The following is a 14,857-nucleotide window of genomic DNA, read 5'->3' as shown; positions in this document are numbered from 1 at the left end:
TTTGATGCCTCAGAAAGCAGCGGCTCTCCCCACCCCAGGATGCTGCGGCTGCTCTTGGGTAGGGCCCAGCCCCGGGGCAGGGCCTCAGTGTGGAGGCCACGTCGGGGAGCTAGGGCAGCCCCTTGAAGTCAGAAACCCCACGGCTGCTGTCTAGGAGCTGTGTGACCCTGGGCAGGTGAGTAATCTCTTGAAACCTCAGTTTTCTGGTCTGTAAAATGGAGAGGATACTATAATAGTAATAGCACCTATCTTAAAGGTTGCTGGGAGGATTAAAGAAGTCATGCTTGTGAAATGCTCAGCACATTGCCGGGCTCATAACATTTGTCCAGAAAATGGAACTGCTAGTAATACTGCTCTCTGGGATTCTCAGAAGGTTCCCTCCAGAGCAAAGCAAACTCAGCCCCCGGGTCAGAAATTGCTCCTCCCCCACCTACACCCCATCCTGCCCCACTCCCCACCCCCCCATCCCCAGCCTCCACAGAGACCCTCAGTAGCCTGTCTCTCACTCCAGCAACTCCTGTAAAACTCACACAAACAATCCTTATTAACCAACCCCAGCAGGCTTTCTTTGTATCTTCAAGCTAAAATAAAATCAATCAGAAAATGCAACTCAAAGCCTCCCTTGTCTCATGCCTTGCTGTCAAAACCCTAAGTCCATACTTTTCAAGTTGGGGTATGTACACCCATGGGAGCCTATGGGGGTATGCCAGGAATACATGAGGCCATGGGATAAATACAGCACACCTGGGGAAAAGTTAAACGTTTAAACTGAAGGTAACTTAAAACACTGTTTTTACGTTAAAACAGACATGACATAGAATCTACATTCTCATGAACAGTTAAGATGAAGCAATACTTCAGAGATAGTTCAAGCTGTTGGTGGGCATCCCTTTCTCCCTGGGTGCATGTGTCTACCCCACCCAGCAGCAGGGGGGTCCTCACTGCAAAGGCCTGAGAAGCTCCCCTTAAGCAGTGAGAGGCAGCTGGGTTTCTTCTTGGGAACACACTGGTGTCTTCCTGACTCACCCCCATTCTCCCAGGAGCTGGTCCTTATCTTTGGAAGGGGTGGCCCACGCAGTCCAGGGCCTGGGAGGTACTCCCAGCAGACATGGCAAGAGCCGGCCTGGTTTCCAGCTTCCCGACCAGGACGGCAGTTTAAGAGGTCCGAGGAGGACCAGACCTTGCTTCCTGCCCTCTCTCTTCCCCAGGCTCACAGAGCACCCACCTGGCTAGCAGTTGGTGTTTGAGCCCCTGGGAAGGGCAGGGCAGGGCACAGCTGGCACTCAACAAATGCCCCACGCTTGCCATCCTGACAACATTGTCTCCTGGGGCTTCGGGCAAGTGGGACCTCCAAAGGATTAAGGGTGACTGTGGAGTTCTCAGCAGGGCCCAGCTCCTCCTTCGCCTGTGAGGGGCAGCAATGTGGCTGGAACGGCTACCAGCTGGACACAGATCTGTAGTGAGAACTCAGTCCCCGTGGCCGTGAAGGTGATTAAGTCCATTCTTTGTGATTTTCCTTTTTGCAGGTATCTTGAGCCAAGTAAAGGTCTGTGTCGGAGAAGCAGGGACAGAAGGACCTGCACATATGGCACAGGTGGACCCGCAGGATGGACAGGGTGAGGCATCTCCTCTCTGCAGCTATGACCCCCGGATGCTACGCATGAACTTGGAGAGTGAGGATGAGGACCATGGACAGGCAGGAGACAAAGAGGGCACTGGTGACACTCGTCAGTGGGCCCATTCAAGGCTCAGCTCCCAAGGGACTCAGGACAAAACTGACTTGCCACGGCAGCATCCGTTCCACAAAAAGGAAGAGAAATTCTCTGACTCCTTTAGTGCAGGAGTCGTGGGGAAGAAACCCATGGCAATGCCTAGGAAGAAGGCCAGCTGGGAAAGAGACGAGTCAAAGATCACCCTGACTCAGGACTCCCCCAGAGCAAGCACAACTCCCAGTGGCCTCCCCAGCAGCTTCTCACACAAGGGGTTCGGTCAGGTGCAACCTCCTAGGGACCCATTACCTGCTGGCAATGATGGAGACTGGAGGGCAAACCTGGACACTGCTCTAGGTATCCCATCCAACTTCCCTGGTTCTGGAAGATATTACTGTGCACAGAAAGGGGTAGACAAGTCCCCAGACAGCTCCTCTCCAGCTTGTGTCCCCAAGGCGGCGGGCAGTTGGGACCCCTCCACGCAGGAGACACATATACCAGCCCAGGGGTCGGCCACCCCAGCCAACCTGGCAGCGGAGGCGCTGGCCAAAGTGCGGAAGGGCTTTAAGGACCAGAACCCGGCGGGCGCCGGGGAGGGCGGGCAGAGGGAGGCGTGTCCCCACAAGCGCCGGTGGGGCGGGCAGGCCTTCCAGAAGCCGCCTGGCGCCAAGCCTTACGCGTGCGAGCTGTGCGGGAAGGTGTACTCCCACCGGGGCACTCTCCAGCAGCACCAGCGCGTGCACTCGGGCGAACGACCCTACCGGTGCCCCTTCTGCGACAAAGCCTACACGTGGTCCTCGGACCACCGCAAGCACATCCGCACGCACACGGGCGAGAAACCCTACCCTTGCCCGGACTGCGGCAAGGCCTTCGTGCGCTCCTCCGATCTGCGCAAACACCAGCGCAACATGCACAGCAACGACAAGCCCTTCCCGTGTGCCGAGTGCGGCCTGACCTTCAACAAGCCGCTGTCGCTGCTGCGCCACCAGCGCACGCACCTGGGCGAGAAGCCCTTCCGCTGCCCCACCTGCGACCGGCAGTTCGCCGTGGCCAGTCGGATGATGGAGCACCAACGCGTGCACTCGGGCGAGCGGCCCTTCCCCTGCCCCACCTGCGGCAAGTGCTTCACCAAATCCTCCAACCTGATCGAGCACCAGACGCTGCACACGGGCCAGAGGCCCTTCAAGTGCGCCGACTGCGGCGTGGCCTTTGCGCAGCCCTCGCGCCTCGCGCGCCACCAGCGCATCCACACGGGCGAGAGGCCCTTTCCTTGCGCGCAGTGTGGCCAGGCCTTTGCGCGCTCCTCCACCCTGAAGCGGCACCAACAGATCCACTCCGGGAAGAAGGGGTTCCTCTGCGCCGAGTGCGGCAGGGCTTTCCGCATTGCCTCGGAGCTGGCCCAGCACATTTGGGTGCACAACGGGGAGAGGCCCTACCAGTGTGAGGACTGCGGCCAGGCCTTCACCCGCTCCAACCACCTCCAACGACACCGAGCCAAGCACCGCAGCTGCAAGAAGGAGCCCATCCCCCCCTCCTCCTCGGACGAGTGAGGGCTCCATCAGCTGACTCTCAGGGAAGGTGAAGACATGGCCGACCTCGGATGCAGTGACGAAACAAACTAGCCCGTTCTGCCCTCAAAGCCATATGCAAATACCGAGAAGGTCCAGGCTGGTCCTGTCTAGAGAAAGGTACTTTTCTGTTTTTATGTAAATAAAGGAATCCCCAGATGTGGTCTCTATGGAGGAATCTTCCAAAGCAGCAAATTATACCTGGGGGTAACTCAAACCCATCCAAATGGCTCAGCATTTCACTTTCCTAACGAAATGAGTTTACCCTGGGGAATGTCTTTCTGAGTCATGGCTTTGAATTAGAGACGGCCTTTATCTTAAAGAGAGGGGCGTTTATGTCTTATATTTGGGACCCAGTTATCCTAGAAATCCAGAACAGCCTTAGCCTCTGAAAAAGAAGAAGCCCGCTTCTCTTCACAGTGGAGCTTAGTAACTGGAACTAATCAGAGTCTCACCCGCAAAATTCACAGGTGCCTCCTCTCTGGCTACCTCTTCTCCTGTTTCCACCCCGGGAGCTTCAATCACATGCTATATTTACAGAGGAATCTGCCCATTTACAGAGACATATGCAAAATTTCTCCCTATGGGCTTGACCATGGTTCGGGAAGCCTTTTAGGTTCATTTAAACTTGCCAGGATCAAGAGCTCCAATGTGAAGTAAATAAAATAAAGGACCCCTTGCCCAAGTGCAATCAGCTTGTTTCACCGTCATTAAAAACAGGTTTGAAAACCTACGTGACTCGCCGTTATTCTCGAACAAGGTTAACTGAAATTTGCATTACTAACAGCCATCCTTAGAGATGTACTGCTACATACATTGATTTTGTATAGTTTAAAAGTCAGTAGTTCTTAGCTCTGGACCTCAAGCGGGAGGAATCCGTGACTTCACAGAGTTCCGCTGACGCACACAGGTAAAGGACACTTCTCATCTTACCAAAGTTAAAGAACGTACTCCACAAAAAGGTATTGCACTCTCCTTCTGAGGATATCTTTGCTATATTCCTAAAATCGCCACCCAAATCTGCCAAATCTGAATTTCCCTTGAATTTCAGCTGATTTGGCCCCAGGGAGTGACTGCTAAATAGTGTTCTTACGCTTGACACGTGGAGTCCAGAGAGAACTGCTATACGTACGCGTCATGCCTTGTTTGACAGAGGTAACCTTAGAGCTCTGACAGCATGCCTGCAGGTTTTGTGTGTTGACTCAGATAGATCTGCGTGTCCAAACGACAGAGTTAGCCAGTTCTGGGTCTGGCTGGAGAGCCAGTTGTTGGGTTCCTAATCCATCTATCTCCATATTCACCAGTGACGTGACCTTGAATTCAGCTTCTGCATCTGAATTGGCAAAATAGGAATGACAATAACGGGGTAATAAGGGTGAGCATCAGTCTCCCAGGAGAAGAGCTTTGAATTCAAAAGCATTAGATTGGTAGAAAAGTCATAAGAATCAGCCATAACCTTGTGACTATGAAGAGAGCAAAGGATAGTATACTTTTTTCTGGGTAGTCCATTTGAAAACTGAAGTTACTCTTCCTTTTCTTTGTGTTCCGTTTTTCTTAAGGTGGTTGTTAGTAGAGCTTTTCCTAATTAAAATTTGGGGTTTGGCCTGTAATATCTTAAGGTGGTTGTTCCCCAAACCAGTTCATAGAATGGCTGTATAGAAATCACCTGGGATGTTTGTTAACCATACAAACTTGCTGAATCCTAGCCTTGAATATTGATACAGGTCTGTAGTGCATCTTGCAATCTAATTTTATTTTATTTTATTATTATTTATTTTATTTATTTATTTTTGGCTGCGTTGGGTCTTTGTTGCTGCACGCGGGCTTTCTCTAGCTGCTGTGAGCGGGGACTACTCTTCATTGTGGTGCACGGGCTTCTCATTGCAGTGGCTTCTCTTGTTGTAGAGCACTGGCTCCAGGAGCCCGGGCTTTAGGAGTTGTGGCTCGCAGGCTCTGGAGCACAGGCTTAGTAGTTGTGGTGCATGGGCTTAGTTGCTCCACGGCATGTGAGATCTTCCCAGACCAGGGCTTGAACCCATGTCCCCTGCATTGGCAGGAGGATTCTTAACCACTGTGCCACCAGGGAAGCCCCTTGCAATCTAATTTGTAAAGCTTCCCATGTGTTCTGGTGCACAGCTAAGTTGGGACCACTAGTATAATTAATATACTGGTGATGCTTAAATTTTATTATTTAATAAACAAATAATAGAGGAATAAGAAGTGGGCAATATGGATGAGATCACAATAGAACTAGACTTAAAATAGGCACAAACTACTGGAACATCTCCTGAGTTGGATATGGTAGACTCAAACTAGCAAGCAAGTTTTGAAGTGTCCCATAAGTTCATTTCTGCAGATGAGATGCAGCATCTAGGTATGGCTTCCAGGTGGTTATACTTTTGGAATGAGAGTGTGAGTTAATAGGCCAACTCGTTTAGCTTGTGCTGGGTACATTTGGAGCTGTGTACTGTGTTTCTGGAATATAAGGGTGTATAATGTACTGAATATTATATAATATGCCGAAGAGAACTTCATTAATCCTTCAGTGCTTATTACATAAAGAGGTCACATTTCTTTTTAAAGGAAAATTGTCCCAAACAGTCTTTTCTCACTACATCAGCTGCAAGCGTCATGCTGAGTAGGTATTGCGGGTGGGGCGGGGGAAGCAATCCTGTTGCCATAGTCACAGGGCCATTCCATGGTGCACATAGAAGGCAGCAACACATGGAGTGGCCAGCAGAGAAATCAACCAGCTGCAGGCTGGCTTGACACACATTCTGCCCAATAGCCTGGCCTTCCAAATTAGAGGCAGTTGAATCCTCTATTTGAAGAAGAATCAATGCTAGAATACTGGTTATTCTGGCTCAGATTGTTGCCTGCAAGTGATGCTGAGCTACTTTTCTGGTTTTCTATACACCCACTGTACCTCAAATCTTACTTCCCTAGTATGTAATTTAAAATCAGAGCAGGGACCTCATTGTGATAGAAGAAATTTAACATTTCTCTCTGGACTAGTGCTGTTTCCACTGTTTAGTTTGCCAGAGTTAATTTGGATATGCCCAGTAAAACTGTTCATTTGTAAGTTCTCACTTAATAAAAATTCTCCTAATGTATTCACCAGAGTCTACAGTCACCATGATCCACATCCTTTGGATAAGAGTTGGCACTTACAGTGCCAGGAACTGTTTTAAGTGTTTCTCATGTATTAACTGTTTCATTTTTAAAGTAAGCCTTTCTATTCTATTCTGTTTTTAAGATGAAGAAATCAAGAGGCATTCTATTTTTTTTCTATGTATTTTTTTAACATCTTGGAGTATAATTGCTTTACAATGGTGTGTTAGTTTCTGCTGTATAACAAAGTGAATCAGCTATATATATACATATATCCCCATATCCCCTCCCTCTTGAGCCTCCCTCCCACCCTCCCTATCCCACCCCTCTAGGTGGTCACAAAGCACCGAGCTGATCTCCCTGTGCTATGTGGGTGCTTCCCACTAGCTATCTATTTTACATTTGGTAGTGTGTATATGTCAGTGCTACTCTCTCACTTCGTCCCAGCTTACCCTTCCCCTGCACTGTGACCTCAGGTCCATTCTCTATGTCTGCATCTTTATTCCTGTCCTGCTCCTAGGTTCATTAGAACCATTATTTTTTAGATTCCACATATATGTGTTAGCATACGGTATTTGTTTTTCTCTTTCTGACTTACTTCACTCTGTATGACAGACTCTAGGTCCATCCGCCTCACTACAAATAACTCAGTTTCCTTTTTTTTTTATGGCTGAGTAATATTCCATTGTATATATGTGCCACATCTTCTTTATCCATTCATCTGTCGATGGACATTTAGGTTGCTTCCATGTCCTGGCTATTGTAAATAGTGCTGCAATGAACATTGCGGTACAAGAGACATTCTATTTTTAAGATGCAGAAATCAAGAGACAAAAAAGTTATATTGCCCAAGATATCGTAGCTAGAAAGTAGCATAATAATGATTTGACATCCTGGCTCCAGAGACTGTGTTCTTAACCACAGAGCTAACTGCTTCTGTTTGGTACAGAGGAATACCCTGAAATTCTTGATAACATGCGTTTTCAAAGTGGATGATCATAAATTCAAGGGAAGATAAAGGTTGAAACACAGTACAGCAGAAACCACGGTGTGACTCTAGGAAGGAGACCTGTGAATTCCTTAAGAATGGGTGTGGGAGACCCTGGGTTGGCAGCTGTTAATCATTAATTCCTTTGAAAAGCTGTCAGTAACCTGGTCAGAGGGAAGGAATTGAATCTAAAGGAAGGATGGTTCCCTGAAGACCTACCATTACTTCATCTCACTGAGGAAAGAAACATTCTGTGCCTATGCTGGACACAGAAAAATACAGCAGCAATGAATCTTGGCACTCAGCATTTACACAACATTTTATAAACCAAATGCACGCACACTGAGCAGCTATAGTACCCCCAATATGAACACAATAGATCACCCAGGAGTTCCAAGTAGGCCTTAAAAAATCTTACTTGGAAGGAAATTTTGTGTAAAGCATCAATTTAATTGCTAAAATACTCAAGCAGATGTCATTGCTAGGCTCAGAACTAGACTATGAACTACAGACTCAATTACCCATGAAAATATTGCCAGAGATAGAATGACTCAGTGTTTCATCAAAAGAGAAAAAGGCATCTTTTTAAAGTTGAGAGGGAAGCTCATTTTTTATATCAATTGCCCTCTTTCCATTCTGTATAAAATCATGCCAGTATAATTAAAATTTTTCCACTATGGCTGGATAATATTTTAAAATCTTCCTTTTCCTTGTTTTCTCCTCAGTCAAATTGGCTCAGAGTTTCACTGACTCATCTCAGGAGTGTCAGGCTGTTAGTAGATTGGCTCAATGAGTGAATGGAGTGTCTATAAAACATAATCTATGATTGAGATTTAAAGAAAAACAGGAGGGAAGCAAGGATTCTGTCTGATAGTTCAGATGAAATCAAGGACAAGTGGGGATAATACATTAAATGAGAAGATGCCTGAGATTTCAAAGGTGTAGTCAATTAGGCTTGATGACGGGATAATAACTTCTATTTAGTGAACAATTTTTAGGGGTCAGACACTACATTCATTATCCCAATTAATCCGGTCTGTTATGGGAGACCCTTGAGAAATATTCCCATGTGGGGTCTGCAACAATTTTCCTTTCCAGGAAAGCAGGTGAGATTAATAGATCTTAGCTTTGCCTATTATTGTTAAGCAAGGGTCACTAAATCACTAGAGTCTGTGTACCCCTTCCAAGAAATAGGTTGCAAACCTGCAACAAGGAGAACATGCAGCAAATCCCCTGCCTTTTGGTTTAGAAATCATGCTTGCTTACATTTTTATTTTCCATCATTGTGGTGGTTTAAAAAATATATCCACATAAGTGTCCATCAACAGGTAAATGGGTAAAGAAGATGTGGTATATGTATGCAGTGGAATATTATTTCAGCGATGACAATGAAGGAAATCCTACTGTTTGTAACAACATGGGTAGACATGTTGAGAACATTATGCTAAGTGAGATAAGTCAGACAGAGAGAGCCAAACACTGTATGATATCCTTATATGTGGAAACTAAAAAAGTTGAGCTCGTAGAAACAGAGTAGAATGGTGATGACAAGGGACTCGGGGGTGGGAGAATTGGGGAGATGTCGGTCAAAGGGTACAAACTTTCAGCTATAAGACGAATAAGATCTGAGGGTTTATGTAAAACATGGCGACTATAGTTGATAACACTGTATTGTATAATTGGAATATGCTAAGAGAGTAGAACTTAAATGTTTTCACCAAAAGAAAAAAAATAAGATAAATATGTGAGGTGACAGATATGTTAATTAACTAGATGAGGGGAATCCTTTCACAATGTATGCATATATTAAATCACCACATTGTAAACCTTAAGTATCTTACAATTTTATATGTCAATTATACCTCCATAAACTGAAATTTAAAAAAAGAATTTTAAAAAGTTTTAATAAAAATATGCCCACAATTCTTTAACACTCCTCCCTTCAAGAAGTAGAGCCTAATATTTCCTCTTTCGTGTGGGCTAGACTTAGTGACTTGGTTCTAATGAATAGAATAAAGGGGAAATGTTGGCGCACAACTTCTAAGGCTAGATCATAAAAAGCACTCTGGCTTCTGCAGCTCTCCTCTGTCTGTCTCCCTCTCTCTCTCCCTCTCATCGCTCACTATGGGGGAAACCAGCTACCACGCTGTGAGTAGCCTTACAGAAGAACCCGTGTGGCGAGGAACTGAAATCTGCTGCTAACCGCCACATCAGTGAGCTCGTAGGGGATCCTCTAGCCCCAGTCGAGAGTTCAGGTGACTGCAGACCTGCCCACTGCTTGACTGAAACCTCATGAGAGACCTGCAGCCACAAGCATCCAGCAAAGTGGCTCCCAAATTCCTGGCTCTTGGAAACTGTGTAAAATAATCAATACTTGTTGTTTTAAGATGATAAGTTTTGGTTGGCAATTTGTGACCCAGGAATAGGTCACAAACGCTAGAGAACAACTTGCCCCTAATCAATTAGAGAGCAGTCACTCGATGTCACCCTCAGCCCTGATTTCTGCCCTAAGGAAATTGACAGAGGGGTTGAAAAGCATCTCCACTTCCTGTCATCCCCCCCCCCCCCCCCACTCAGGTCACTGTTAAGGTTGGCAGAAGCTCAGCTGGCCTACATCTCTGTCATAGGCCTCATTGCCAAGTGAACTGTCAACCAAAAAATTTTTAAAAATTAAAAAGGGATTGTAGGCGTCAACGGAAGGAGATATTTGGGAGAGGCACCCTCCAAGTGCTCCTCGAATCATAAGACATCCATCTGGAAATTGATATGTAATTATTTATGTCAGCCTGGAACATCTATAACTCGAAACAGACAACGCAGAAGTGTAGTTAGTGTGCATCTTGTTTCCCCCAGTATAACGATGTTCACAATCATGATGCCTGGATGTCTGTGTGGGTGTGTGTTTAAACCACTTGTATTAGTTTCCTGTGGCTGCTGTAACAAAGTACCACAACCTCAGTGGCTTAAAACAACAGAATTTACTTTCTCAGTATTCTGGAAGCCAGAAGTCTGAAATTAGAGCTAAAATCAAAGTGTCTTTAGGGCTGAGTTCCCTCTTAAGGCTTTAGGGGAGAATCCATTCCTTCTCTTTTCCGGCTTCTGGCAGCTGCCGGCTTCTTTGGCTTGTGGCTGCATCCTTCCAATCTCTGTCTCCATAGTCACAATGTCTCCTCCTTTTCTGTCAAATCTTTGTCTGCCTCTCTTTATAAGGACACTATGATGGCATTTAGGGCCCAGTTGGATAATCCAGGAAATCTCCCCATCTCAAAATCCTTAATCACATCTGCAAAGACCCTTTTTCCTGAGAAGGTAACATCTATCCACGCGATATCTTTAGATGGCCATCGTTCAGCTTACTACCCTGATGCGCAACAAATAGTATCAGGGGTCTTCTGACAACTATGAATATTAAGTGATAAACAATTTTTCACTTAAGGTAGCTGAAAGGTCAGTGAAAGTATAATTTTCCTGTCACTTAAAGAAACTTTGGCACTACAGCGGGCCTTAGAGATCACTTATTTTGCAAGGGAGAAAGCTGCAAGTTACACAGCTTTTAACGGCAGTCCAGAGTTCTTTTCATTCTACCAGATCCTCTTTTTCATTTTTGTGTGAAGTTTGATTTCTAATCTTTAAAGTCACTAACAGTCATAACTTTAATTAGCTCTATTAATTTCAGAAGTTATGGTAGATTTAAATAAAATACTTAGATCTCAGAAATGAAAATTTTTACATTTTCTTTTTATACTAATAACATTACTTTAATTTTAGAATTGCTTCAATTCTCGATCTATAGCTGTTTCTGTCTTCTAAGAGCCATTCATAATTCCCATTTCCATCTCAATTAAATGATGTATTTAAGCTTTCAAGTCTTTCCAGCACCATTACTCCTTATTGTAACTTGTTTTCTACCATTGCCACTTATTATCTGGGCAAATATAAAAGAAAAAAAAGTTTTCAATCTTAGCATGCAATTTTCCAAATTCTTCTCCTTCCATCATATTTCAAAAGATCTTAAAACACCCTTACACCATGCAAAAGAGATTACTGCCAATATTTTCACAAATGTAAAAGAAAGCATTTATTAGAGGCATATTAAAGATGATGCTTTTGTAATGATACAGCAGTCCTGAAGAGAAGCGGTAAAGAACTAAAGATGAAACTAGAGTGATGAGTCTGGAAGTCATTCCCAAAATCTTTTAAAGCAGTTCTGAACCTTTCCTTGAATCACAGGCTTTTGGAGAATTCAATGAAAGCTATGGATCCTATCCAAAAAACCCACATTATTGATGTTTTGTGTTATGATTTCAGAGTCACAGACCTTATAAAGTCCATCAACTGGACAGGAATTAAGAATCTCTGTTAGATTCCTCTTCCAAATATGTGTCCAGCACCAATACCCAGGAACTTAAGTCAGTTACAATAGGAAAGGGCTGCAACAGACTTACAAAGTAATCCTCATCAAAGACTATCTTTTAGGGGATTTTACAAAGGGAAAATCACACAGAAGATGACTGAGACAATTCATACTCCAAAGGGATAAACATATTTCTTCGAATGCTGAAATGAATTTATTACGAGTATAAATTAGTAAATTAACTTATAATTAGTCATGTTAAATTAACATGTTAAATTAGTCATGTTCTCTCTTATAAAGGTAACAATTATTCTTGTAATTATAAAATGGTATATGTAGTTTGAAAAAAGTACAGGTTCATCTCACTAAAGTATTGTCATAGCTTTTAAGAAAAACAAATACTTTTTTGAAAAATTTGCAACAGTGACAAGGCTAACCAAATTACTAGTGTACTCTAGGAAAGAGTCTACCTTTGCATCCTGAACTGCATGCAAACCTGCAGAGGGGTTACAACTATGGAAAACTCCAATAAGGACTAGTCCTTAAAGGACCAAGCGGAGCACCAAATTATGAAAAGAGCCAGAGGCTTCTTGATAAGGAGTCTGCCAACCAAAAACTTCATTTAGTTCTGTCATTGAAAACTGTTATCTGTACTTGTAAATACCTACTTCTTTACTCCTGCTAGAAATGACTATGGCATTTCTAAGGGGAAAAAAACCCCCCACGTTCTTAGATTTATTTTAAGCCATCCATGAGGAAGCAGGGTCTGGGGAAAAAACCTGGACTAAGTTAATGACTATATTGGAAAGCTGGCAACATGAAATCTTAATGGAGACAAAACCAAAAGGTGATGATAAACTTAACAGTCCTAGCCACTAGGATTCCTCTGCTCTATGAGTCCATTGTGCCTCCTCAGAGCGCCTGACTCAGTGAAGGAATGATCGCAGGAAGCACAGGAGTGTGGTTTCTCTCCTGTATGAATCCGCTGATGGCCTTGCAGGGGTTTCAACCAGGGGAGGTCCCTCCACATTCAACACAGTAGAAGGGGCGCCCTCTGTAGTGTGTTTGTCGGTGTCTTTTTAACCTGACCAGTGGTACAAAGGCCATGCCACATTCTTGGCACTTGTATGGCTTGTCCTGCCAATAGATCACCTTATGTTTCCATAGAAGATTTGGTTTGCAGAACCCCTTACGACAAACAGGACAGATAGGTGTATGGTTTGGAGCCTTTCTTTTCTTTGTTTCCATCATCTGAACTGTGATGGTTCAGGTACGCAGTGGACCAGGGATTCTCAGGGTACCATTTCTACAACCATTTTTGAGTGTTCCATCCAGTGCATGTTACACAGGTGCCTCCACACATCTGCTGTGTAGATGAAACCTTTATGACATTCAGGGCACTTCTGTGTCCCATCCCTAGAGTGAAACAATTTGTGCACGTGTAGGTTGGCAGCCTGGAAGAATTCCCTACTACAAATGGGGCAGCAGTGGAAACATTCCGCTAAATTGTTCTGCTTATACGCCTGAAGTCCTGTAATCTCCTGAAAAGCTGTCCCACAGTTCTTAGGTTGATCGGAGCAATCTTCTCCAGAGAGTGGCTCTAGGTCTTCATCATCAAATAAGGCAATAAGGATATGTCCATCATCCCCAATAGGCTCTCCCTGAAGCTCTTCTGAGTGCTCAGAGGAATATGTTTCCAGGTCTTCCTCCTCACACTGTGTGTCAAGATGGGTACTAGAAGGACAGAGTCCTGCGGTGGTTTCTCTCCGCGAGTGGTAGTAAGTTTCATAGGTGTCGTCATCTTCTCACTCAAGTTATACTAGGAGCTCTTGCTTACCTGAGAGCGCCCCACCCAAGATATAGCCAGCTCTGGAGGGTAGCAAGTACTCTTCTTGAACTTCCAGATGGAGGCTGGATTTCTTTCTTTTTTTCATTGAAGTATAGTTGGTTTACAATGTTGTGTTGGTTTCAGGTGTACAGCAAAGTGATTCAGATATACTATCTATCTATGTAATTGTTCAAATTCTTTTCCATTATAGGTTATTATAAGATGTTGAATATAGTTCCCTGTGCTATGTAGTAGGACCGTGTTGTTTATCTATTTTATTACATAGTAGTGTGTTTCTGTTAATCCCAAGCTCCTAATTTATCCCTCCCCCCTTTCCTCTTTGGTAACCATAAGTTTGTTTTCTATGTCTGTGAGTCTGCTTCTGTTTTGCAAATAAGTTCATTTTTTTAGATTCCACATATAAGTGATATCATATGATATTTGTCTTTCTCTGTCTGACTTCACTTCGTATGATAATCTCTAGGTCCATCTATGTTGCTGCAAATGGCATTATTTCATTCTTTTTTTGTGGCTGAGTGGTATTCTATTGTGTATATATACCACATCTTCTTTATCCATTCATCTGTCAGTGGGCATTTAGGTTGCTTCCATGTCTTGGCTATTGTAAATAGTGCTGCAATGAACATCAGGGTGCATGTATCTTTTTGAATTAGAGTTTTCTCCAGATATATGCCCAAGAGTGGGATTGCCAAATCATATAGTAACTCTATTTTTCGTTTTTTTAATATATTTTATTTATTTTATTTTGGCCATGTTGTGCAGCATGTGGGATTTTAGTTGCCTGATCAGGGATCAAACCCGTGCCCCCCTGCAGTGGAATCACAAAGTCTTAACCACTGGACTGCCAGGGAAGTCCCTATTTTTAGTTTATTAAGAAACCTCCATAGTGGCTGCACTAATTTACATTCCCATCAACAGTGTAGGAGAGTTCCTGGAGGCTGAATTTCTGATGTATCTTCCCCAGGCTCAGGCTGGTTTCATCTGAAGATGATTTCTCTGTGACCTGGACATCTCTGACTGCCATGCTACCTCTATACCCATCCTTGGGCCAATGGGCTAAGCATTTGTTTTTGGATTTTTGTTGAGGTTCTCGTCCTTCATTCTTACATACTTCCTAAGTAGATATTCTAAACAGATATAGCTTCATTTTAGTTTTTTAAACATTCCAAGGGGAAAAAAAGAGATCAGTTTTGTTCATAGAATTAGTTAAAATTTACTCTAGGAACTACAAAGTTATTTGTTTTTCTAAACAGTTAAACAGTTTTAAATTCTAAAAAG

At 44.1% G+C, this 14,857-nt stretch overlaps 1 protein-coding gene across 2 annotated transcripts in view; it reads left to right on the top strand.

Moving 5' to 3' along the window:
* The first annotated feature begins 1,422 nt into the window (after positions 1–1,422).
* The window catches only part of ZNF648 (zinc finger protein 648), a 35,485-nt gene continuing 22,050 nt past the window's right edge, over positions 1,423–14,857 (top strand). For both annotated transcript variants that reach the window (XM_067714568.1, XM_067714563.1), the window contains exon 1: positions 1,423–4,187. In XM_067714568.1, coding sequence (XP_067570669.1) covers positions 1,586–3,259 — 1,674 coding nt within the window. In that variant the 5' untranslated portion in view covers positions 1,423–1,585 and the 3' untranslated portion in view covers positions 3,260–4,187. The remainder of the gene's footprint in view (positions 4,188–14,857) is intronic.

Source organism: Pseudorca crassidens, chromosome 2 (genome assembly GCF_039906515.1).
Source record: "Pseudorca crassidens isolate mPseCra1 chromosome 2, mPseCra1.hap1, whole genome shotgun sequence".
Taxonomy (NCBI): Eukaryota; Metazoa; Chordata; class Mammalia; order Artiodactyla; family Delphinidae; genus Pseudorca; species Pseudorca crassidens.
This window is presented reverse-complemented; position numbering and strand designations above follow the sequence as displayed.